Source organism: Plectropomus leopardus, chromosome 20 (assembly GCF_008729295.1).
Source record: "Plectropomus leopardus isolate mb chromosome 20, YSFRI_Pleo_2.0, whole genome shotgun sequence".
NCBI lineage: Eukaryota > Metazoa > Chordata > Actinopteri > Perciformes > Serranidae > Plectropomus > Plectropomus leopardus.
The window spans coordinates 26060552-26087883 of NC_056482.1; the positions used below are offsets into that span (position 1 = coordinate 26060552).

Below are 27332 nucleotides of genomic sequence, written 5' to 3' on the forward strand. Positions count from 1 at the left end.
GCTCTCACACAGATCCACATGCGCTTTGAGATGGAGATGGAGAGGATGAAGCAGATGCATCAGAAGGAGCTGGAGGATAAAGAAGAGGAGCTGGAGGACGTGCACAAGTCCTCTCAGAGACGGGTACGTCAACGCAGAACAAGTCCTCATCAATGTGCCATTCAGAGCTGAAGGCCACACACAGGCAGTACAGTACATTTTCTGATTTACAGAATACGTAAGTACGATTGTGAGGTACTCTACTGTACTTCAGATCCTTCATTGTTCTCACACTTTTTTTTTACACTGCAAAAAGACTCTCAGAACAAATAAACCTAACCCAAAAAGCAAGATACAGTAAATCTGCATTTGAGTTGAGTTAATTTTTTGTCCTCCCACAGATGTGTTTAAACTGTTCAATCTCAGTATTGAGATCTTTTTAACTTTTACACATTTTTTTTAACTGCCTAAAACATTCCCTAAACATTCTGCATTTTCAGTCATGAGAAAACAACATTTTTCTGCTCATAACAAGAGAGAAAAAAAATGCTGCTCAGTGAAACTTCACCAGCGCTGAACCGGGTCGCCTGCGTTGTGTAAGAGAGCAGCATTGTGTTGTTTGTGTACAGATGGCTCTTTTTGAACGCCCTTCGTCGGCTGAAAGAAGGAAACATTTTGTCTTTTTCTCCCTTTATTTCATAATGTTCTGCAACCAGGCAGCAGTTACACGACTTCTCCGCACTCAAAACATTTCTGCAGGTTTTCTCAGCAAAACTCATCATCACACACAATCAGACACGCTGAGGAATTTAACGAGGTACAAAAACAGAAATGAAACAAAATAAAGAAAGATATTGTAAAACAAAACAATACAAAATTTTATCAAAATTTAAAATAAAAACAGATAATAACTTTAGTAAATTTAATGTAAATCAATAAGTTTAATTTGATCATCTTGAATCATTCATGTAATTATATATATATTTAAAAATTATTAATTTTGTAATTTGTGTTTTCCCTTTCATTTTAAAACTTAAATATACTTAGTTACAGCTCAGGAATGTACCTACATTTACTATTATTTTTATTATACTTAACTGAAGGAAGTTGTACTTAAGTTTTTTTCTCATGCCACTTTTCTCACAGTTTTGTTTATTAAAAAGTTTTACGTCATACATCAATCAGAAGTTTATTAATAATTGTTTAATATTTAATATTTGTTTATTTTATAAACTGTGCTATGGCTGATCAATGAGTTTTTTATCTTTATCTATAAAAATACTTTAGAATTTATTTGTTGATTGTATTTTGTGTTTTAAATCTAAATCTGCAAGATTTTAAAATTTGTATTATTGTTTAATATTACTGTAATTATAAATATTAATTATGTGTCCTTCACACCTTTTGGTGTCTTTAACATATTATATTATTATTATTATTATTATTAGTAGTAGTAGTAGTAGTAGTAGTAGTAGTAGTAGTAGTAGTAGTAGTAGTAGTAGTAGTAGTAGTAGCCTGAGTGCTGTGGGGCCCATAAACGTCAGGAAAACAGGAAATTAGAATAAAATCAGAAAATCCAGGCAGAGCGCTGTCAGAAAATAACGCCGCCACACACTGAGAGTGCGCCATAAGTGATGACTGAGAAAGATTACTTCTTTATGAGAAGTAATGAGTATTCATTTTTAGGAAAATCCTGTACAATATATCTTTAACTAAAGCTGTTAGATAAATGTTGAGAGTAAAAAGTGAAATATCTGCCTCTAAGATGTAATGACGTAGAAGTATGACTTTAAAATTGTACTTGAGTAAATGAGATGTTTTGCACCGCTGCACGCTGGAATGTCCTCTTGAGTTTCTTCCCTCGCGGCGGCTTTAAACTCCGTCTGATTTATTCAGCAGCAGATCGTCGGGAGGCTTCACTTATTTCTTTGCTGTTTATTTTTTGATGCTCCTCCACAGATGATGATGTTTTTGTGCTCATCATTATGCAACCTGCTGCAGGGAACATTTCCTGTCAGGGACAATAAAAGCTCATTCAGACTGCTCGTCCATCAATTTATGTTTTTGTATGTGTTTTTGTGTGTGTGTGTGTGTGTGTGTGTGTGTGTGTGTGTGTGTGTGTGTGTGTGTGTGTGTGTGTGTGTGTGTGTGTGTGTGTGTGTGTGTGTGTGTGTGTGTGTGTGTGTGTGTGTGTGTGTGTGTGTATAGCTGAGGCAGTTGGAGATGCAGTTGGAGCAGGAGTACGAGGAGAAACAGATGGTGATTCATGAGAAGCACGACTTGGAGGGACTCATAGCAACTCTGTGTGACCAGGTACAAACACACACTCACTGCGGCGCTCACACTGTACATCTGCACGTTGGGTGCAGAGTCTGGCTGAATGAGTTATAATAATGTTATTATTATTATTGTTGTTGTGGGTTAATGTACTCCAGCTGATGAATTTGTCTTCGCTACATTACAGCCACCATAAAACAAGCATGCTGCGAGGAGGCAAGGCAGTGGCTAATTTAGCGCCCTGTCTCTGTCACCATTAGGATGTAACTGGACTCCTGACGAGTGTCCAGGACCTGGTCTGTGGCCAAGCCTGCACACAGCTCAAATCTTTTCTTTATTTTCCCCTTATTTTTTAAAAAAAAAAAAAAACTTTTTAAAAACCACATCTTCAAAAATACAGATTTTTTTCCTGATACTGATGATGATGATACCTCTCTAACGCAGTTATAGTAAAATTTACATGATAATTGCTTTTTTCTTTCCTCTACCTTTTTTTTCATTTTTTCCTCATGTTTGTCAAAAAAAATCAAATATATAACACTTCTATGTCTATATGTGCTTACTTACACATATACCAGGGTTCACATGGATCCTTAAAAAGTCTTAAAAGCCACTGAATTCATTAATCTAAAAATAAGGCCTTGCGTGGTATTAAACCGACTTAAATTAACCTTTCAAAAGACTTAAAAAATGCTCAAACATAGGAATTAAGATTTTATGAGTCATTTTTTCCTGATATTGCATCGTAAAATCTCAAAATAATTGCTAAATTCCTTTTCCTAAACTTGTCGTGATGGGAATCCAAGCAGTGAAATCTCACATGCAGACTGAGAAACACAAAAATCATGCAGAAAACTGCCCAGAAATGCAGATATTTCCCTTTTCTGTTGGTAAACTAAAAAGATACCTTTATGATAATTTATATAAGTTCACTGTCTTCCATGTCCTTTTTTTCCAACATTTGATGTAGATGATCTAAATTTTTCACCAGACAAAAAAGTCATGTTTTATATTACAATAAACATTTGGGCATTTCAAGTGAGGGATGTGATTTTGTATTTGCAGATAAGACGCTGTTGGGGTTAAACTGAGGTGTTCTTGTTGCAGGTGGGACACAGAGACTTCGACGTGGAGAAGAAGCTGCGGAGAGACCTGAAGAGGACTCACGCCCTGCTGGCCGACGCCCAGCTGCTTCTTTCAACCGTCGACAACCCGGGCCAGAACCTGCCCAACGGCAGCAGAGACCAGATAGAGCGCCTGCACTGCCAGGTCCGCTCACTGTGGCATAAGTGAATGGGCCTCGGGCCTAAAGGGGGCCCCAAGAGTCAGGGCCCCCCCGCCAAAATGTCACTGATCACAAAAAGAGTGCAAAGAGACAAATGGTACCTAGAAAAGTCACGAAATTACTAAAAGGATACACAAAACAACTACAAAGAGACACAATATGACCACAGAGACAAAGTGACCACAAAGAGTCACAGAACCACCACCACAAAGAGACAGAAAATGACCACAAAGAGACAGAAAATGACCAACAAAGAGACAGAAAAATGACTACAAAGAGACCAAGTAACTACGAAGAGACACTAAACAACCAAAAAAAGACAAAACAATCACAAAAAAACACACAAAATGACCACAGAAAGAAACATAATGACAAAAAAGGACTATAAAGAGACAGAAAACAAGCACAACCACAGACACAAATGACTCCAAAGAGACAAAGAAAAAAGAAACAAACTACAAAAAGAAGCAGAACCACCCCAATGTTTGCGTCTTGCCTGTCTGTAGGAGAGGTGGTGGGGCCTTTTGCATGTCCACCGTCTCATAATCCGCCCCTGCTCCTCCTGCACATTGACCTGATGCCACGCTGTCTCTCTCTCTGCTCGCTTAAGATATATTCAAACATCTCTCTCTCTCTCTCTGTGTCTCCACTCAGCTGGAGGAGAGCGAAGCGAGGCGGCTGGAGGCCGAGAGTGCTCAGACGACTCTCTCCCAGGAGCTGGAGAACTCTCAGATCGAGCTGGAAAATATCTGCAAACAGAAGAGTGTGGTGAGTAAGCAGACAGGTGACGGATTAAAGGGGAAACCTGAACAAACGAGCGGAGATACACAACAAACACTGATGCCTCCATGCAGGACGGGACGGCTCACTGACCGCTTACATGAAAATGATGTGATGGAGATTTTGGTCCGACATTTTGAGGCACCAGGTTACTCCATCAGAAGTAGTTTTTGCACAAATACCTTTAGAAACCTCCTCCGTTCATATCTTTCCAAATTGGAGGGGTTTCTGTGTCCAAACGTTTCTGATGCTGTGATCGGTCAGCTATATGTTCGTGTGTCCAGGTGGACGAGCAGTTAGCTCTGCTGCAGCATGAGAAGGTGGACCTGCTGAAGAGGCTCGAGGAGGACCAGGAGGACCTCAACGAGCTCATGAAGAAGCACAAAGCGCTCATCGCTCAGGTACGGCCTCACAGTCTGCCTTTCTGTCCATCGCGTTTTCATCCTCAATCAAATGTGTGTGACGCTCTCCCTCCGCTTTAGTCCTCTAGTGATATCTCTCAGATCAGAGAGCTGCAAGCCGAACTGGAGGAGGTGAAGAAGCAGAGACACTCTCTGCAGGAGGAGGTGAGGAGCACCGAGAGCTTTATATGAGATTTCCATGGATCATTTAACCTCCTTATTTCAGGTCTCAGTGTAACTACAAGCTTTCACGTTCACTGATGTATTGGTGAATTAATTTGGCTCCCCAAATGTTTCCCGGCTCCCGTCTCCCTGCCTCCAACCCGTGATGCAGCTCCAGCAGAGCGTGTCGAGGGTGCAGTTCCTGGAGTCGTCCACCGTGGGGCGTAGCATCGTCAGCAAACAGGAGGCGCGTGTGTGTGACCTGGAAAACAAACTGGAGTTTCAGAGAGGGCAGGTCAAGAGGTTTGAGGTGAGACCACATTCCCAGTTTCAACCCATGATTATTAAAGTGTAGACTTTTACTTTAATGTCCCTCCTGTGTGATGTGCAGGTGCTGGTGCTGCGTTTAAGGGACAGCGTGGTGCGTCTGGGAGAGGAGCTGGAGCAGAGCGCGCAGGCTGAAGCTCGGGAGAGAGAGAACGCCCGTTACTACCAGCAGCGGCTGCAGGACGTGAGGCTGGAGATGGAGGAGCTGATCCAGAGGGAGCAGGACGGCAGCCGCAGACGCATGGAGCTGGTAACACACTCACACGTCCACCACCACCGTCTCACAATCAGTACACCAAACATGTACACACACACACACACACACAACAAATGTGCAAACATATCAGCCAATTATAATGACCTAATAAGAAAGCCTTTTAATAAAAGCAGTTTTTCAGAAGCAACTCTAAAATTAAAAGAAGATAGTGTTCTTTCAAGTTTGACCTCAGACTAATAATTTAACTGTCTGTTTCCTCTGCTGGTTTGTTTGAAGGACTGTCAGAAGGCTGACAGACATTCTCAGATCTTCACTTTTAACTATATGAATACAACATTATTATTTTAGACAGAGATTAAGCTCAAAAGTAGGAAAATAAGATCGAAGTTGTCGTGAAATTACCTTTTGTGAATTAAAAATTTGATGTTCAGATGATAAAATGTAAGCTGAGGAAAAGATGGCTCATTTTTTTATATATATGCGCAACATTAATGACCTATGTTGCAAAAATAAGCGTATTATTATTTCAAATGTAGTTCTGTCTATTTACAAAAGATAAAAAATTTGTCACCAAATCCTGCAAAACCTCCTCTTAAAATGTGCTTATCAAAATAAGCTTTGAGAACACACATAAAGATGTAATTATGACGGCGTGTTTGTGCAGAGAGCCCGCCTCCTGCTGTCACCGCCGCTCTGATCAAACTTGTGCAGCAATGAAAGTGATGTTTTCTGATGTTCCAGATAATACACCAGCTGTTGTTTTGGGAACAGCGGAGGGGAAGTAGCTGTTTTTGGAAGTGGGGTGCGCTCACAATCGTAGCCTGGAGGAAGTGCTTCTTGCCAGGGTTTTTTAAGTAGCAGCATGGCCTTAAAATGTTGTCTCGCAGCCTGGATGGGAGTAACGCCTGTTGGGGTTTATATTTAGCAGCCTCAGTGGCGCTCAGGTAGAGCGCTGGTGATCTGTCTGCAGGAGGCAGAAAACTGTCCCTGCGGTTATCTCTGTCCATGGACAAAAGGCTGCTGTTTGTGTCCTGTGATGCAGCAAAGAGGTTTTCATCCGCTACTGTTGTTTTTATTCAACGTGATATTTAAAAATTGCTGTGATATGCAGGGTGAATTCTTGTAGTCAAATCGTATACTCCAACAAGTCCTCCGAACCATACCACCGTATAGCACATTTGTTCCTACCCTCTAATAGGACCCAGAAAAGCGTTTCCAAAATTAGCGCCCCTACCAGGGACAGATCAGCACATCCTAATAGGCTGCTGCTAAAACTTTGGTTTTGATTAATAAAATATACATAATAATTTGTTAATAAATAATTAACAAAATTATCTCTCTATTAACGAAGAGTGGTGCATTGAAGATCTTAGCAAGTGGCCAAATATTCAGTATTTGGTGGAGAAACTGAGCGTGTACACCAGAGAGAAATTACGAGCCTACGACTCACCAGATCCTTGCGACCTTGTTGTCTGTGGTCATGTACAGAACGTCAAATACCATGACGAAGACTCAGGGTTTTGTGTCTTGAAATCAGAAATACTAACGAGCCAAAGACAAGGACACAAGACCACGACGTGTAAGGCTTAGATTATAATCAACAATCCAGAAAACAACGTCCTCACAGATTCCTCGTCTGTATCAGTCTGGATGGCTGGTAAGCAACAACGGCACTTCCGTTGCCAAAATGCGTGTGCATGTTTTTGATGACAAGGTCTGTAAAGGGATCTATTATAAATCATAGAGTTCAGAGACAAAACAGTTATCTTTGCTGCACACATTTGCCCCACAAATACATGACAACTAGGCTTAAGCAGTAGGTAAAATTTCAGACTTTCACTTTGCTAAAAAAAATGTTGGGGTATACATTAGAAGATGATATAAGTGGCAGGTGTGCCACTAACTTTCAGCTCCTCAGACTTATAAATACATAGAAACGTCATATTCTCACTCCTATTTTCTTTATCAATCAGAGAAATCCGACTGAACACCTTTTGAATTCAACTTTCTGTCAATCTTGTTAACTCATCATAAAACACACTTCAAACTCAACAGAAACCAAATAAAATTCACCCAAACCGTCTTGTTTACATCTGCAGCTCTGGTTTGGTCCAAATGAATCCTTAATTCACTGAGTTAGATGCAAAAAAACGTGCCGTTATTCACCACGCTCTCTCTGCCTGCTGACCACAGGCTGTTTACAGTCCTGTAACTTCTCCCCCCACCACTAGGTGTCACTGTGTCTTTCAGCTCAGCTGTTCGACAAGTAAAGACCGCAGACTGAGCTCTGGTGGTGCATGCTGTGCACTACGTACAATAAGTTTAAGTCTCGAGAAATAGGATCTTTGAACACATTATTAATTTGTTTTTATTTTTCCAGAAATTCAAGAAATCCGGCTGCTAAACAAATCTTTGAACTGGAGAGCGTCAGTAGAGCTTGGCAGGTTTTAGAAGTCCATTACAGTCCAAGAAAGGCACAATAAACACAAAAAAGATCTGAAATATTTCCACTTTTTTCTCCCAGTTTTAGACTCAATCGTGCTCTCGCTCACAGCAGATTTCTTCGTGACCTCGGTGAAAAAGAGAAGGAGCCTCAATAATTATTCAGTTATTAGCACAAAGCACGCAACACACATACAGACATGCACACACACACAGACACGCACACACGAATGCCCTTTAACAACCTACCACACACACACACATACACACACACACAGGCTGCATGAATACACATATTCATACACACACATTCCTCCTCCACCTCCTCCTCCTTAACGTCATCTCTCCCTCATCCTGCTTTCTCTCTCTGACTGTGATTAATCCTCATTGTCTCTTCAAGGTTATGGGCACACACACACACACACACACACTCACACTCACATACACACACACACACACATTCATACATGGTTATGTGTCTCTATGACAACCGCTGCACCCACACCCGTCTCCTCAAAGCCAACAAAGCCAATAACTTTGAAAGCCTGGAAGCTTTTGTGTATTTGTGTGTGTGTGTGTGTGTGTGTGTGTGTGTGTGTGTGTGTGTGTTTGTGTGTGCAGGCATGTGTGACAGGATGCCAGAGAGACTGAACAAACAAACAAAAAAATAAAAATCCAGATGAGATGAATTAATAAATCACTCTATTCTCCTGATGTCAGCGTGTGTATGTAACCACTTTCCTTACTAAATAATGCGCTACGAGTTTCGGCCCCAGAGGCTGCAGAGGTCGCAGGACTGCGTGAGACAGAGAGGACACGCCATTGGACATTCGGTGTTTGACTGATGAGGTAATATAGGATAGGATGGAGGTAATTGCTGTGGCGGATTGGGCCTCGGGGTCTTTCCAGGTTGGCGGCGGAGGGGTGAAAATACGCAGCTGGCCCCGGCGAAGGTGAGCACGTTTGGACAAACATTCGTTAACCTGGTGTTTGTTTTACAGGAGATGCAGGTGGAGGAGCTCAGCGCCGTCAGACAGGCGCTGCAGGCCGACCTGGAGACGTCCATCCGCCGCATCGTGGACCTGCAGGCCGCGCTCGAGGAGGTGGAGTCGAGCGACGAGAGCGACTCTGAAAGGTAACTTTACCGAGGGGAGCCCCCTCCTCTGCCTTAAAGGGACAGTCTGGATGTTTGTGGTGAGGCTGTATTTACTTATCAGTGGTCAGTGTGTTAACCTGCTGTAGATGGCCGTCAGGAGCACTGCTACAGAAGATAAGCAGTGTACTACTGTGGATGGGAGCAGCAGCAAAACACATTTTAGCCATCTCAAAAAATCACCAGGGCTGGGCAATATACACGATACATACCGTCACCGTGATATCAGACCACGTACCGTCTGAGATTTTGGCTATCATCACATATCTGTCTTTTCCTGATTTTAAAGGCTGCAGTACAGTAAAGTGATGTAATTTTCTTAACCTATCAGACTGTTCTACTTGTTCTAACACTTGCGTTCACCCACTTAAGTCATTAAAATCCACATTATTGGATGAAAATCAAAAATCTCATTGTGTTAATATTTTTCAAGTACAAATAGTCATTCCTAAAATATTGTCACAGTATCAATATCAATGTATTTCGTCATATCGTGACATTTGATTTTGTTGCCCAGTCCAGCATTTATGAAACTTTTGAGGAGATTTAAAATATTGTGATATGTACCGTGCACCGTGATATGGCCCAAAAATATCGTGATGTTATTTCAAGGTCATACCGCCCAGCCCTAATTAGTTCCCACCAAGCAGTTTGATTGGTCGAGAGGCATTTTTTACACACTACACATCTTTTAAGTGTTTATGTCTCCGGTCTGATGTATCGCACAGCTGATGGTACATGGTTTGTTTACATGAAGTAACAGATGCATTTTTAATGACCAGTGTGGACAGAGAGAGCTCCTCTAAAACATTTTACTACGTGATAGTTAGACACTTGTTTTCTGGTTGGGACACGGTGACATTATGTTCCTCTGACGATTGACTGCTAAATCACGTGGCAAAGCCGGTAAAATTCAGTAAACTGGTCCGGTCTGGTGTTTGGCTTAATAACAAACCGGTTTGAAGATGTTCACACCGGCCCAAACCCAGTGCCGACGGCCTTCTGTACACTGACTGTGGAGATCTACCTCCTCACTTCCAAAAAACATCCAAACTATCCCTTTAAATGATCATGTCTGTGTGTTTAAACTCAACCTTTCACTCTGCCTTCACTCCAGTGTTCAAACTGCTGTGGAGTCGTTGACTCGAAAGAAAGACCTGTAAGAACCTCTTGAGTGTGTGTGTGTGACCTGAGCTGAGCATCAGGCATTGAAGTGTTATAAAACGTCTCGCTGTAATAGTTTAAAATATGAAAGAGAACTTGACCTCTTAAAGGATCATTCTTCTCTGTTACGACTGGTTTTGGCTTCATTTTGATCATTTAGTTTCATCATTTTATTCTTTCACACGTTAAAGAAAAAGTGATTCAGAATAAAATACAACAGAAGAAACATACAAATGTCCATCAGTTCTGACAAAAAAAAACTAACCTCAACGAAGGAACTGATGAGATTTTATGACACAGTGATAAAAAAACGAGTCAGACGATAATGAAAACAAACCTGATTATCTAAACCAGACATCTCCCTCTGGCAGATGAACTTAATTACTTCTTCTCCACCTGCAGCGTTGTAAACGTGTTCTGTGGTGAGTTTTTGATATGGACACAAACTGCTTTAAGGCTGAGACAGGGAAACGTCAACGCCCGCATGACAATAGTCAATATTCAGTAGTCTAGTTCCACATCTCAATATGCATTTGGGGATTTCTTACAAATTTCATAGTAACAGGGTTTGTAGGGTCATAAAAAAAAATCAGGAAAAGTAATGGAAATATAAATTTCCAGGCCTGCAAAATTTATGAAAACTAGATTTAACCTTTGGAAAAGTTTTGGAAAATTCATGGAATTTTGTTTAACAAACCTGTATCATAATACGTGATGTGCTCAAATACAATAATTTCTGTTTTTACAATTTTTGGGTATGATAAATTGTGTCATTTTTGACACCAAAATATTGTCTTAGAAAATTGCCAAAAAAGAGAGAAAAAAGAAAAGGCAATTATTTTTCTTAAAAAATGCCAAAGAATGTTTAAATTAAAAATTATAATAATAATAAATTGAAACAATTTTTAAAATGCAGAAAAAATGCAGAAAACAAAATCCCCATTTTTTCTTAAATTTTTTTAAATTAAATTTTTTTTTTTTTAAAAAGGCCAGAAAACAGGTATTCAATTCTAATCTTGTTTGAATGTTTTATTTAGTAAAGTAATAGTAAAAAAATCTACTACATAGGATTATCACTCATTTCAGACAAAGTATGATCTTTAAAAATGCCTCAAAGTCACGGAAATGTCTGTAAAAGTATGTATGAACCCTGCTGATACCATATGTTGCAAAATATATTAAAGCTCTGATACAGTGACAAGAATCAATCCACCTATTACTAAAGACAGTTCATGTTTCGATTTTATTGTGTTAATTTTAATTAATTTGTTGAGTGTAATTTTATTATTACTGAAGGAAATACTGTCGGATCAACAGCCAAAACCACAAATATAACAGGCAGTGTATCTCGAATGATCCTTTAAGGTGATTCAAGTGAAAACGGCTGCGTGCATGGCGACTAACAGTCCATGAGCCACTGCTGCACAGATTAGTCTTTAATGACTCGACAGTTGAGTCCTCTTTCAATCTAAAGTGTAACACACGGTATGTTTTTAATGCAGCTTCACAATCTGCATTTTTCCGACATTTCCATAAGGACCGGTTGAAAATCGACATAACAAGATGCTGTTTGGTGATGGATTTTGTTTCTGGTACTCGTGTCCCGACTTTAATGGAAATCAATGGCTACCTGGAGGCTGAAAAGTAGCATTCATTGATCTAGAAACCTGCTATTAAAGCATCTTTTCATGATAATGGCATTCATTTTTTCAAAAATTGTTAGTGTCTCTGTCGCATTGTTGCCTCCAAAAGTATCTTTTTTTCTACCATTTGGTTGATGAAATGCTGTTCATTCAGATGCTTAACCCTTTGCAACCTACACATATAAGATTGATTTTTTTCCAAAAACATGACGAGAGCAGCAAGCAACGAAAGAAGAAATTTCCCAAAAATTTGCAAGAAATTACTTAAAAGTACTTACAAGAAAATCACCTGAAAAGTACTTATAAAACTATAATTACTATAATCATAAACTATATAGAATAAACCAAAAAAATAAACTTAAAAAAATGATAACATAGAAATCACCAGGGGAAAAAATAAAAATAAATAGAATTTAAAAAGTACATATAATTTTATAACATAATTTTAAATATATAATGAATGGACTAAAAATTGTTTTTGAGTTTTGACAAAAAATACAGAATGTCTGCTTTAACCCTTTGAAACCCAAGCAGAAAATTACATGAAAATTAGTTGCTTTCTTTTAAAAATGGAAAAAATTAATTAAATAATTATTTTGAAAAAGGAGGAAGTGACCTTGAAACATGCTTAGAAAATTACAATAATTTTGTAACATATTATATATAGATAATTATAGTAATTCAGCAATTATTTAAATAAAACGCAGATACAGATAATTGGCAAAATGCCAAATATCGGCCCCGATATTAGCCAGACAGATAATTTGTCAGTCCCTAATTTGCAGCTTTTAACTTGCATCTTTTGGTTGGAAAATTGATGCACGGAGATGAAAATAAAGATAAATTTGATGCTTCAGCTGTGAGTCAAACTTTGACCTCTGACGGATGATTTTAACTTTTAAAATTTGGATGCATCCCTCGCTGTGATCATCCTCTGACTTGCAGTGGAATCATCATGGCGGCGGTCTGTAGCGTGCGTGCATGCTCGGTATGCAGCTAACTGTGCAGATTTACCAGCTAAAGGGTGAGAAGTGTCCGTTGTGGTCGTGATATAAAGTGTGATTCTGCTCTGCAGTGACTCGGTGTCCAGCGTCGGCTCCATCGGGACAGAGGATGTAGGAGAGGGGATTCGTCATTGGCTGGGAGTGCCCAGAGGAGGCTCCCGTGGCGGCGGCTCGCCCTACGGCAGCAGTACCATCAGCAGCCAGGGAGGGCGCCAGTCTGTGGCGGACACCATGAGCACCTACAGCTTCCGGTGAGTCCGCCGTTCATTCATAGATGAACAAGGTGACAAGGTTTTGTTTAGTCATTTTTCTGTAGATTTTGCAGTTTTTCTCTCTCAAATATGAATGTGAATTAAATGACAGTCATTCATCCATAATCAGTCAGTACATTTAACGATTGTGTTAGTCCGGCTAATATGTTAAAGACCGGACTAAAACTTATGGAAATGGGATGAAATATTTAAAAAATATTTGGCGGGGGGAAAAAGGTACAAACTGCGAAGATTGTTTCTTGTATCTCTCCTTTTTTTCAAACTAATTTTCCGGTCTTTTCCTGATTTCTTGCAATTTGCACAACATCTTCTGCAAAGTTGCTCATTGCCATTTTATGTTTCAAAAGAGATCAAACCATTTTGCTCAGGTTTTAAAGGTTAAATGCATGAGAGCGGCGTCTGAACGCAGCACAAATAAACCTGATGAGATTTCAAAAAGGTTAAAAACATATTTTATGCTTCATTTATTGTAAATTTCTGTTTTATGTTTCTGGACTGTTGCAGTTCTTTATTTTCTTTTTTTGTCCTTTTCCTTTAATTACTTTAATACCAAACACCGCGACTAATTCCTTATATAAAAAACCTGCTCAGCAATAACAATCAGCGGATAAATCGATCATGAAAATAAATATTTGCAGCAGTAGATTTGTTAGTTAGTCACTTTTTCTCTCTCTGAAGTTCTTGTGTGGATCCTGATGACGAGGCCTCAGAGGCTGGAGGCTCCAGAGGTCCCAGTCGGGCCCTCCTCCTCCGCTCTCTCCGAGCTGCTGGACGGACTCCGTAAACGCAGAGCGGGCGGCGATGCAGCAGACGGCGCCGGCAGCACCGTCTCTCTGCCCGTTTATCAAGCAACCGCCGCCTCCACTCTCAGGCGACGAGCCTCGGCCCTCTCTCTCGACCCAGGTGACCTCCCGGAGCCCCGGCCGGGCCCCAGCATCCTAAAACCGTCCTCGCCGCTCCTGCCGCGCGCCGCCAGCGCTCGCTCCATCAGTGAAGCCTCGACGTCTGCTGCCGTCTCCACATCTGGCACCAAAATCTCTCGCTTCAGCTCGAGCGACTCCCTCTCTGCACTTCCCTCGCTGCCACACCTCTCCTCCTTGACGTCCTCCCTCGCCTCTCGCCATCACCCTCCGTCCCTGTCCATCCCGGAAGAGGACGCAGACGAACCCCTCCGCTCCAGAACGACCCCCATGCAGCGCTCCCCTCAGCCGCTGAGGCGGTGCATGCTGGGAAGTCTCACCACAGAGGACGGAGGTGTGAAGGCGCTCTGGGTTCAGAACCGATGGTCTTCCAAAACCGCCACCTGGCGGAGGATCGCGACGACGCGGTGTCCGACATCCTGCCCGCCATCCGCAGAGCTCAGTCCACCAGCAGCCTGGCGGGCTCGGTGCGAGGAGGCAGGAGGGCGCTGAGCGTCCACTTCGGGGAGCTGCCGCCGTCCACCCGCAGCAGGAAAGGCTCCGAAACGGAGTCGTCCAGCTCGGGGGGGTCAGGAGGGAGCTCGCAGGCAGGCGGCGTGAGACGCAGGTTTGAGCGGCCGCAGGGAGAGAGACTGGAGGCGGAGGGCAGCGAGGGCGGAGACGTGGCGTCAGTCATGAAGAAATACCTGAAGAAAGAGGTCGACTGAAGCCGATGAGGTAAGCTCTCAGGTGAGTAAACGCCACGATCCAAACTTTAGAAACAGTTTTTATTTTATTTATTATTTTTGGTGATTTTTATAGAAAACAAATTTAAAATTAAAAAATTTAAATAAAATTAACTTGTTTCACAACATGAAATTATTCGGATGAGGCGAGCTCTCAGGTGAGTAGGCTTCGGTGAAAGTCATGGAATTTCACAAATTGAAATTTTGGTGATTTTTCTTTTTGTTAATTTAGAGTTTATTTCAGTTTATTTTTTCGCAATCATTCATCTTTTCATCAGACTTATTTTTGTATTTTAATTGTTTTATTTATTTTATAATTTATTATTATTAATATATTTATGTATCTATCTTTTTTTAATTATACGACTTAGACACCACAGGTCATTCTTAGCCAGCTGTGGTTGGAAAGAGGACGTTTAGACAAAAGCTAACCTTCCTTCTGGAGTATCAGTACACAGAAAAATCTGTAAAACATATGGGAGCATATCGATGAGATGTGGCTATGTGTATATGATTTTTTTTTTACTGTGCGCAAAACTACATAAACATTTTAAAGCCTGATTCTTTAGTTTATGACCTGCAGAAGTGAAGACGTTCTCGTCGTCAGCCGCAGGTGGAGTTTAGTTCTGATTAGCAGCTGTTAAATGAGACTGAACACTGAAACGATGGAAACGTATTTTACGGTTATGAAGGCCGTAAACACGTGACGTCAGTTTCTCCCTGATGAGATCTCATCTGCTGACTGAAGATAAAGTCGGACTCTGATGTTATTTTTAGTCCCGGTGTAACTCTGAGCGCTGTGATTCTGAGGTGTTTTATTAAAACAGGCTCAGACCTGAACAGTAAGTGTGGCTGCACACACGTCTCTGTTTCCCAGCATGCTCTCTGCTCTGACCATCTCGTCTTTGTCTCTTCCATCAGCGCGTCCACGTCCAGCTGTGAGCTGCAGTCGAGGCTGAGAAACACTTCAGAAGTCAACAAGGATGATTTTTTTTTTTGACTTTGTTAAAACCACCTGAAAATACATCTGCACTTAACTGTATTTTCAGAAAAGCGCTGTTTATATATGAATAAAAAACTTGAAATAAACTGTTTGCTTTGTGAATTTATTCTCTAATATTTGACATTTATTTCATTTCGCTTCATCAAATACCAGATTTTTTATGATGTGATTCTCTTGTGTGAAACTGGTTTAAATTTTCATCTTTTCGTTTCAGGTGAGGATGCATGTGCATGATTTCTTGTTCTGAACCATAAATCTGTAAACTCTCAGTAAGTATTCAATGTTTCTCTTTTCAATCATCTCTTTGTTTCTGTTTTCTTCAACTGATTTTACATCCAAACAAGCGGCTATCACATTTGATCATAACCAAAAAATATGCAGTGGTGAAAAGTAACTCTTCGTGACTGTTTGTGCATTTTTTAGTGTTTTTCCCCTTCATGTTGTGATAATTGTGTGTGTGTTGATGCATGTGTCCTAAATGTAGTCCAGATTGTGTATTTGAGTGTAATCAGTGAATTTGCAGCTCAGCTCCTACAATAAGTCTAAAATACACTGTGGAAACTAAATAGTTACATTCAGACTGTTCAGGTCCAAAAATGCTCCATTGAAACCCATTCAAACTGACATTTTTTGATCCCACAGCCATCAGAGCAGAAAAACAGGACTTGTATTATTTCTGGGTGTCATTCTGGGCTTTTGACTCTGAATTTGTCATTTTGACTATTTTCCACCTGATGAGGTCTTTTTGACCATATTTGGCATATGGAGGAAATACATGCTATTTCCACTAGGTGACCTGTCACAGTCTGTTTATTTTTTTAAATCTTAAAACAGTGGCATCATGACGAAAACGTTTGTTTAAAGTGTTAAAATTGTTAAAAATTTTGAATATTTAAAATTTATAAGGACTGACAGAGGTTTAAAAATGACCTCAATGAAAGTAGAAAATAATGTATTATAGTTTTTAAACCTTGAGTTTGAAAAGTGTTTTGTGCGCAGAGCGATATTTAAGTGCACAAACAAGTCTCTGAATTTCACAGTAAAAGTCTTAGAGCACTTTCAGTATTTTAGGACTTTTATATTTCCACATTTTTCTCCCGGACAGTGAATTGAACACTGTTATTTTTCAGTAACACTCTGTTTTCAGTGTATTCACACAGCGACTCACACCTGGGAGCTGCGAGCGAAGCCGGACAGACTGCAGCTGACGGAGCGAAAGGTAAAATACCTCCGATGAGGAGAAACTCAGAAAGTGTTGCTCAGTTTCTGCTCCGTCTTTTTGCAGCCATTTTGGGGATTCAGAATATGAAGAGGTCAATAGGTCGCTCACCTACGGCGAAAAACTCACAAACAGTCAACAATTAAAATGTTGTGAAACTCTGCATGCATGAAACCCCTGACCTGGTGTGCAGGGTCAGCGGCTTGATATGATTTCATCTTCATAAAGTTAAAGTTATTTTTTTGTGTCTGAAGGTTAAGGCCGAGCTGTCAGCGCGTCATCGGATGTGTTTCTTTATCCCCCATCTGTTGCTCCGCATGAGCCGAGCCAGAGTTCAGCGAGAGGTAACATTTACTGCAAGTGAAAACCATCTGCAGCGTCCAGAACCAGTCTGAGCGCAGCAGACGGGCGTCTGAAGGAAAACTGGCCTCTGCAGTACAGCCGAAAAAACACTAAATACTCCAAAGTTTGCACTGGTTCCAGTTTTTCTATCAAATATCAATGAAGAGTTTCCTCTTTTAAAAAAAGGATTACAAAGGAGTGTTTGGGAACGTTTCCATGAAAACAAAAACAACATTTTTTACTTGAACTGAGGCTCAAGGTCAAAGCAAAGTCCTCCAAACTCCACATGAAATGTGTGTGTTACATTTTAGTTAAAATTTTTAATTCTTTCACTTTAAATAGCTTCAATTTAATCAGAGTCCAGAGATACTCAGCTTTCTTTGCTTGGGGGCAACTTTTGCAAAATGACAAGTCACACTCATGCATGTAGGGTTTTTCGGATATTTGTTGGATTTTAGGATGTTTTTAAGATTTTAGGACATTTCTATGATCGTAGTCATATCTAGGATTTGACGTTTGTTGGATTTTAGGGCATTTCTAGGATTTGAGGAAGTTTCTCAGGATTTTAGGACGTGTAGGATTTGAGGATGTTTCTAGCTCTTCAGGACATTTGTAAGATTTTAGGATGTTTCTAGGATTTCTAGGACATTTGGGTCTTAGCTAGGACCTCATCGGGGGGGTGTGGGGGATCCTCCACCGGCTCTTTTTTTGGATGGACAAGATCTATATTGGTGCTTTTATGCACTCTGGCACCTTATGGAGACTAAAAGGACAAAAACAACTCCCAACACGAATCACTTTATTTTTATTGTGAATTAGAAAATGTTTGGGGGGGCCACGTGGCACCCTATGGGGGACCAGATTTGGCCCGCGGGCTGTAAATTGAGTATCAGTGCTCTGGTGAGTACTGCTGACTGTACCAGTACTGCAGGAAATCAGTTAAATCTGCTCTGCGACCCACAGGAGTGTTTTATAAATGCCACTCTCTCAACACCTCCTCTGCCTAATGAGATCTTAAGGTGACATTTATGATAAGAGTCATAGCAACCAGGATTATTGGTTTATGAGAATATCTCTGATGATAGGGCTCTGGGATTATAGGCTTATGATATTATGGATTTACATTATCTAAAGATGTGACGGAGATTCACACACTCAGTCCTGAACTCTGTGAAATGTTTATGCAGCAGCTTTAAGCTCCATGTATCTGTGATTGTTTCATTAATGTCGTCTTTATTTGAGCACAAAGAAACAGGCTCCGTGACCCCCTGCGGGACTTTTTAGGATTTCAATCACCTGAAATCATACAAGGTGCAACTCCAAGTTTCTAGTCGGAGAAATCGGTGAGAAAGAAAGGAGAGAGACAAAAGACAAACGAGCACAACATGCTTCAGCAACTGTTGAGGCAGCAGCTGTTTCCGATTTGTTCCTCCTTCATCTCCGAAGGTGGCAGTCATTTGTAAGTACAGCTCTTTTCTTGTGAAAATAAGAAATTAGTTTTGCCGGATCGTTTCACACTGCACATATATTTATCATTGTTTAATCACCACAAGAAAAAGTCACATGGGAGAGGGGGAAATTTTAATCCACAGTTGTGCCAATTCACTCCCTTTGTCAAGTTTTCTGTTCAAGAAAAGCAAAATATGCAGCTTATAATCACGGTGACAGATAGAGTTGGCGGAATGAAATTTTGATGTAATACCGGAGTATTTAGAAATCCAGAAGGTATAATTTTACAATACCTTACGGACTAACTCCCACACAGTGTCTTAACTTACAAAACGCTGCTGCAAACCTCCTGTCGCCGTCTAAAACTCATGTTTCAGATCAATATAGCTGCCACATCCTGCACCACAGTCGTCTGGTAAAAGTCATTCAAATTACATCTTCAAGGGATCTGCAATTTCAGCGCAGCCACTTAAAATAATTAGGTCAAGACTCGAGCATCAAGCCAATCAGTGAGCACTTTGGTACGACGCACTTCATCACACCGAGACGCTGAAGTGGGCCACGAGTTTTGTTACGACACATTTAAACAGCCAGTCAAGTTCAGAGCTGCAAAGTTAAAATGAGGATAATCCAGAGGGGGGAATATTTAATGTAACAGCTGTTTAAAAGGCAGATTATCTGGGTCTAAAATAAGGTTTCAAAGACTGCACTCAACTCTTTTATAGATCTGCAACAGCAAAAAATAATAACACAGATCAATAATTCATAAACCAGGAGTGTTACAAGTGGATTTAACTGTTTTCCTGCTCTGACGTGAGCCTCTAATGTTAGCATGTATTACAGTAACTGCGTTACTGCGTTACTGCGTTACTGCGTTACTGCGCAGGTCAGGAGGACATAACTCTATTAGTGTCTACGCTCAAATCATAAACTGTATTTAAAGATGACCCCACTATGTGATAGTGAAGATAAAATATCCCACATACAGCCACTGCACGGATTAATGCTGCCTTCATGTGCTCCTCAGAAATATATTTACCGTCTTTTCCAGTTACAAGCACATGAATAATTAATTGGCAGCTTTTTTTTTACTGTGAAAGTCATTTTTCATGCAAAAAAAGAAAAAAAAAGCATCCAGATTTCATACATACTGCATGTATGAGCTGCTTTTTCTTTTAACTATCTTTATCATTTAAAAAACTGTATTTAAACCTTTTTGCATGAGTACATTTACTATTAATACTTTAATGCATCTTCCTGAATCACATTTAGTTTATTTAACAGTATGTTAGTTTTTTCAGCCTTTTTTGGTGTCTTTCAGCAGTCTTGTGTCAGAGTCTTTGCACACGGCACAAAACCTGCCCTTATATGGTGTTTTGGGGGCGTTACCTGTGCTGACAGGTGAGTTAAGATCAGGTGGGAATCATCATTGAGCAAATTTAGGTGGTTAGGACCGTTTGCTGCATCTGGAGTCGACTTCTCTTATATTTTCTTTCTCCAGGAAATTAAGAGAAGTTATAGAGAATGTTTCTGCATGAGGCCCAGTGTGTGTGTATATGTGTGTGTGAGTGTGTATATGTGTGTGTGAGTGTGTATATGTGTGTGTGTGAGTGTGTGCGTGTGTGTATATGTGTGTGTGTGTTTCTGTGTGTGATCTGTATTCCCTCCATGGCGGTTGTGTAGATATGAGGAGCGAGCGGAGCAGCCAGCTCTCATTAGGAGCTGGAGAACAGCTGCGCATTAGGTATGCCACATCAGTAGGAGACCTTCCACTGTGATTACATCTCTGCTGCCTCACATCCTCGCCGCTGCATCCACACACTGCTCAAATTATGTATATTGAGCCTGATTGTCCTCACTTGTAATTGCCGTATGATTTACAGTAATAGCCCCGGCGTCACAGAGCCGGTGTTGCGCACGCTTTCTGATGCCTCGGAAGATTGACTCCTGCGATTGAACATGCTGTCGGCGGTTAACGACTCGAGATAAATCCTTGTTTATGCTCCTCGAGTCCTGTTGATGAAATGGATGAGGGAAGGCAAATAAAATTAAAACCAGGCCATTAATAAGTGATGCGTCTGCTGCTATACGGCGCTCCGTAGATCAGCCGGCTCCTGTTTGTGAGAAGCAAACAAATGTGTTTTTTTTTTCCGTGGTGCTCCCATTGTGTGTTATCGGACTGCTGCAGGCCGACAGAGCCAAATGTGGCTTGTTAGGGAATCTTAACAATGGAGGAGCTATAGAGGATCTCCACTTTAGCAAATCTCCACCGCCTCAGGGCGTCTTACACTGACAGCAGGACACACACACACACACACACACATACACACACACACACACACACACACACACACACACACACACACTCTGCAGCAGCATGGTGTGTGTGTGGGAAGCAGTTTGTGTGTTGCATTGTGTTTTTGTACCGGAGCTAATATAATAGGGGTTTGTTGGTTAATTTTATGTGTGCCTCCAAAGTCCCAGACCAGCGCCGGGTGGAGGCAGAGCTCGGTGTGTAAACCGAGCTGCTCAGTGACCTAAAACACTGTCCCCACAGCCTTTGTGGACGTGTCATTGTGTGGACGATACTGTCCTCTAAGTGAGCGGTGTGTAAATAAGTGAGTATGCACAATAGGGAGTGAGACGGTGCACGATGTGGTTTGTCCATTGTTGCTGTTGTTTTCCTGCTTGTCAGCGGTTGTGGTGAGTTAACCATTTGACACCTGGATTGTCATTGATTTTCTTGTGCTGCGTACAGATGCTTTTCACAAGTATTTTGAGCGCCAAGCAAATTGGTTTGATTTCTTTCGAAAATATGGGAGAAAAGGCGATTAGCAACTTTGCAAAAATGTCCCACAATTTGCAAGAAATTAGTAGATGTAGAGGTTTGGAAAATTTTGTAAAAATGTCCAGAAAACCATAAATATGAAGCATGTTTTTCATGTAATTTCTTCCATTTTCTATTTTTTTCTTTTTTTTGCTATTTTTTTAGGAAATCTTCTTGTACTTTTTACCTATTTCTTGCTGATTTGGGGGTATTTTTGTTGCTCATGACCGTCTTCTCATTTTTGAAAGACAGGTTTCGAGGTGTTAAACTCGACTCTTTGTAGCGTCCATGTCCCCTATAAACGACTCCTAAACCCAGCTAATGTTTGTCCTAATGTAACAAATCACGTGAAAAGACCAGAAGAACCACCAATCTGTTATTTCGTCTCTCAATAGAGTGCCGGAGGGGATGAGGTTTTTCTGTAGGCCGACGCTGAAGCTTCACTCTGGTTCCCTCCTTAAAAAGCCTGTGGGATTTTTCCATTAGATTTTGGATCATTGCAAAAAAAAAAAATTAAAAATTGTGTTTATTTATGGAATAAAGCACTTTGTGTTTTGCTTGTATGAGAAGTGCTACATAAGTAAAGTCTGATTGATTAATTGAATAAAGGAATAAAAATGCTAATGATTGAGGACACTCACCTGTTATATTAATAAGGACATTTTCACTTATAGTTGTGTGTCTCTCCGCCTCTCTGTTTCTCCCTTCAGACACATTCAAGCATCTCCAAACTTGAATATGGACATTTTCTACCTGTCCAGCTTCATCACTGACTGCAGCCACGCCCTCATCTGACCTGCAGTGACCCCTCCCAGTCACCTGACCTGCCCCGCCCACCTCCTCACCTGTTCCTGTGTTTCCTCGTCAGCCCTGCAGCAGGAAACAGCCCTCTGACATGTTTCTGTCTTCATCTTCCGGCCGTCTGATCCTGACGTGTTCCTGTGCTCGCCTCGGTACGTGTCACCTGTTCCTCACCTGCCCCGCAGCCCTCTGGATGTGTTTACCTGTTTGGACGTCTGACCTGAGTCTGCTCCTCCCTGCCTGTAAGCTTCACTTTCTCCTCTGAACTCTTCATGTGTCAGATTAGAAGAATTTAAACAGATTTAAAAATATATAAAAAATGAAAATATATATATTATATTTTATTTAAAATTATTCAGAATTTTTACAGAATTTTAAGCCGTTTTTTTTGGATCATTTTGTTTTTTTGTTAATATTTCTTTTTTAATATTGTTATTATTTAATTTATTGCTCATTGCCTTCTCAGGTTTTTGGGGAAGAAAAAAGCCTATTCCCCCAGGTTTCAAAGGGTTAAATTGCAGCTGAATCCATTTGCTTTCTGATTCAGTCTGCAAACGGGCCTCAAATCTAAACAAACAAATGACAAAAGTTTTTTTTCAAAATAGTTTGGCCATACAAACGTAACGGATCTGTGGTTTTCAGAAATGTACGTTGCAAACATTATCATCTGGCGACTGGGCCGCTCATCCTTTCCTGTGCCTCAGAAGTGTACATTATTATTGTGTAGTGTAGTAGTAGAGTAGTAGTAGTGCAGTAGTGTATATTATTATTTTTTGTGCAGTGTCAGATACTCACATTCATTCTGCTCTGCACACAAAATGAGCTTTTCAAAGTCAAGCTTTCATCGAGTTTATTTTTTTTAACCAACATGAGTCTTAATAATAAATATCAAATAATAATTAATTAATTAATTAATTTCAGAATGTTAACCCTCAAAATGCCAGGTTTTTGTTATGGTGCCACTATGTTTTTAGATGGAAAAATTATTTTATTTTATTAGATATTTATTGTTTATTATCACAACCTAGGATAAGTCAATGATCAGCAGCAACACTGATTGTGACAGTGCACCTCGTGGAAATAGCATTTTTTTTCTCCATATGGTCAAAATGATATCATTAGATGGAAAATAGTAAAAATGTCAGTTTGAATGGGTTTCAATGGAGCATTTTTTGACCTTAACAGTCTGAATGTAACTATTTAGTTTCCACAGTGTATTTTAGACTTATTGTAGGAGCTGAGCTGCAAATTCACTGATTACACTCTGATACACAATCTGGACTACATTTATTACATATGCATGAAAATGATCAAAAAATGAAGCATGAAAATCATGTAAAAAGCACCAAACAGTCCCTGTAAGCTTAATGGCTGCACATCAGTAGAGTAAACACATCATTTTTGGGAGAAAGCGTTGTTTGAATACATAATGAATCTTTTGTGTTTTTAACTGATGGTAGTTTTCTCTTGTTGATCACCACCTGCAAATCTTCATTCATGCACCTTTTTTATTCACAGCCAGTCTGTGCTGTGATGACTATAATTCCCTTTTTTAAGCTTGTTTGTTCACTCTGTTTTGGCGAGAAATGTTGTCCAAAAGCACACTTTCTTTGTGCGTTTTCTCGGCTCAATGTGACCTCTGCTCCTCCGCCGTGCAGCAGTGTGAAACGGAGCCGCTGCGGAGGCTTATCCCCGCTCACATGTATCTGTGAAGAAAACACACAACAGCAGCGTGAGAACCAGAAGCCATGGGGAGGAAAGTAGAGAGATAAAAGAGATGAGATTGGGGGTAAGATGGAAGAGAAGGGGGGATTAGACGGAGGGAGGACGAGCGGGGATGAGGATGGATGACACAGCGAGTGAGCCGGAGTGGAGGAGGAGGAGGAGGAGGAGGAGGGCTGATCTTTCACAGAAATAATGATATCTCCTCTCCTTGAGAGGCCGTTGTCTAATCATTTTATTCTTTGGTTATCAGAGATGGAGGAGACGGCGCTCCGCCACGCTGGCAGACAGCCACTCGGCTAACGCACAGCGCCGCCCGGCTCGGCTCACACGGGCTGCAGATCAGGGAGTTCATTCATGTGGACCGTGATCCTGTTCAGAGTCCCAGGATGATAAACACGGCAGCACGTTAGCAGAGAAAACACCTCACTGATGATTCGCTGATACGCTCAAATTAACCCTTTGGACCCTAAACAAATTGGACTGATTTCGTGAGGGTGGCGAGCAAGATGTTACAAGAAAAATACTGGAAAATGGGGGAGAAAAAAAGAAAAATGTAAAGAAAATATTTTTCTTTCCTTTCTTTCTGTAACATTATTTTATTTTATTTTATTTATTTTGTAATTTGCAGAATAATTTTTGCCAAATTGCTCATTTTGTTTTTCGTGTGTTTTGAAAGAAATAAGCCAATTTTCTCAGGATGGCAAAGAACTGAATTAATTAATCGTCACATTAAGACCTTACAAAAAAATACTGAAAAAATAGTAAAAAAAAAAACAAACAAACATACAAACAAAAAAAACAAAAAAATAATTTGAAGAAAATGCCAAAAAAATTCATATGTATTAAGAAATTTATTCTTGTAGACGATGATCCTGATGATACGCTGAGCAGGAAGTAACAACCGTCAAATTAAACCTTTGCAACATAAACAAATCGACCTGATTTCTTATTTGAAAAACACTGGAGGTCAGCGAGCAACAGAATAATAAATGGCCCAAAAATTAGAAAAAAATTACAAGAAAAATAGTGTAAAAAACAAGAAAATATTCTCCAAAAAGTGTTAAAAATATTTTTTTCTTTCCTCTCTTTCTGTAACATAATTTTGAATATGTACTTAAGAGAACTGAAGAATTTTTCTCATGTTTATTATTTCCATGTCTCATTTTTTCCTTCAGTTTGAGGGATATTTTTTGAAGCATTTTGTTTGTTTTTTCTGTGTTTTGAAAGAAATCAGTTTTCTCAGGACGGTGAGCAATTAGCAAGAATTGAAGACGTTACAAAAGAATTACTGGAAAATATATACTTTTATTCTCATGATCTCATTTTTATTATTTCCATGTCATCTTTTACTTTTTTCCCCAGATTGCAGGATTTTTTGCTAAGTTGCTTATTATGTGTTTACTGAGCAGGACGCCGTTCATGTTTACATCTTGAACTGTCGGGAGCCTCTCGGCCATGATGCACACTTCCTGTTTGCAGGTGTAGTTGTGAGTCAGGATTTCTGCTGTTGAGTCTCTCAGATGTATTTTTCGGCGCTCTGAGCTCTGTAAGCCGAGGGCCATTTAGTTCCATTATATTAGAGAGAAGGTGAACATCTCTACGGCCGATATCTCCAACACTAAACACCTCAAACAAAAACTATCTAGACTAATAAACAGCACCACAGGTAACAGGAAAAATGTGTGTTTTTGGCTAAAATGTCCCTTTAACTCTTCAGGTGGCGAGTCGTCAAATATGGATGCAGCTTGCAGGAAACTGGACGGTAAGTAGCTGATGTTACTGTCTTCATACTCTGAACTGACTCTGCAAGTAAAAACAGCAAATGTTTTTTGCAGACGTCGTGTCCTGAGCGTTGTTTTTGTGTTTTTAATCTGTGTTTCATGTTCACGCTCTTGTTTTTCTCGCCGTCAGCTCGTCTGGATGTCAGCAGCTCTGAGTTACAACTGAAGAATCGAGCAGAGAGCGAGGAGACTGCGGTTGAAGCGCGGCGGCTAATGAGGTGAGTGTTACTTCCTCCCGACTCGGGGCTAACCCTGAAATCCTCGACAGACAGACAGACGGACGTCCTCTGCTCCCCCGTCTGTCCGTCAGTCTGTCTCCGTCTCTGTCTGAGAGCTTTCTTATAAAGTGATATCACTGAATCATTGATGACATTTCGTCATGCATTATAGACACGCTGGGAGAGGGAGCGGGAGTTTGGTGGATTTGAAGCCTGTCACACAAATACTCAGTGTTATATTGTTTGTTTTTTTCCATAGTTTTAAGAGACGATTCAAATCTACGAGTTAAAAATTCTACGAGTAAACATCTGATCCTTCTTCATCTATCACAGAAGTTCACATTTATAAAGATATAGTCTCATTAATGTAATTATATACCCTCAGGGACTGCTTGGTGCGTTTTTATGCACTTTTCATTCTTCATTTTCAGATAATTTTGTCTGTGTTCGTGCATATGGCATACATTTTGGCAAGATTGTGTATTTTAGTGTAATCTGAATTTCCAGCTCAGCTCCTACAATAAGTCTGTTAATAACAATAATAATAGTCTATAAGTCGTGTTATTGGTCACATATTTGCAGCATTCATGATTGTGTGCGTTACAAACGAGTTCTGGTGCGTAACTTTAAACCGTGAATAAGAGCCGCCTGTTTTACTTCGAATACTTTATCTGCATTTCCTGATTCTACTTACTTTACCGGAGTATTTTTACCTCTTCCTTTGCTTGAGGGCCACATTTGCAGAATAACAGGAGGTCAGGGGCCGTCACAGCCGCCCATGTTTCTGGGATTTTAGGATGTTTCTCAGATTTTGGGACCTTTTTAAGATTTTAGGACGTTTCTTGGAGTTTTAGATTTTTCTTAAGTTTATGACATTTCTAGGATTTAAGGACTTCTGTGATGTTTCTAGGATTTTAGGTCATTTCTCTGGTTTTAGGACGTATCTTGGGTTTTAGGACGTTTTTCAGACATCAGGGCATTTAGGATGTTTCTAGGACTTTAGGACGTTTCTTGGAGTTTTGGACATTTCTTAAATTTTTGGACATTTCTAGGATTTTGGGATGTTTCGTGGATTTTAGGACATCAGGGTCTTTAGGACCTCTGTTGGGGGCTGTGGGGGATCCTCCACGCTTTATTTGATCAACAAGCTCTGTTTGATACTGTTTTATGCACTCTGACACCTTATGAATACTAAAAAACAATCCCCAGTGTGAAT

At 40.3% G+C, this 27332-nt stretch overlaps 1 protein-coding gene across 1 annotated transcript in view; it reads left to right on the forward strand.

Moving 5' to 3' along the window:
• LOC121959877 (unconventional myosin-XVIIIb-like) overlaps nucleotides 1-15840 on the forward strand; it is a 52771-nt gene extending 36931 nt beyond the window's left edge. Inside the window, 15 exon segments of the mRNA XM_042509402.1 lie at nucleotides 13-123; nucleotides 2188-2292; nucleotides 3364-3525; nucleotides 4196-4309; nucleotides 4606-4722; nucleotides 4804-4887; nucleotides 5057-5194; nucleotides 5276-5461; nucleotides 8872-9005; nucleotides 10141-10182; nucleotides 12906-13085; nucleotides 13785-13844; nucleotides 13846-14362; nucleotides 14365-14755; nucleotides 15673-15840. Coding sequence (XP_042365336.1) covers nucleotides 13-123; nucleotides 2188-2292; nucleotides 3364-3525; nucleotides 4196-4309; nucleotides 4606-4722; nucleotides 4804-4887; nucleotides 5057-5194; nucleotides 5276-5461; nucleotides 8872-9005; nucleotides 10141-10182; nucleotides 12906-13085; nucleotides 13785-13844; nucleotides 13846-14362; nucleotides 14365-14733 — 2319 coding nt within the window. The 3' untranslated portion in view covers nucleotides 14734-14755; nucleotides 15673-15840.
• The last annotated feature ends 11492 nt before the right edge of the window (nucleotides 15841-27332 follow it).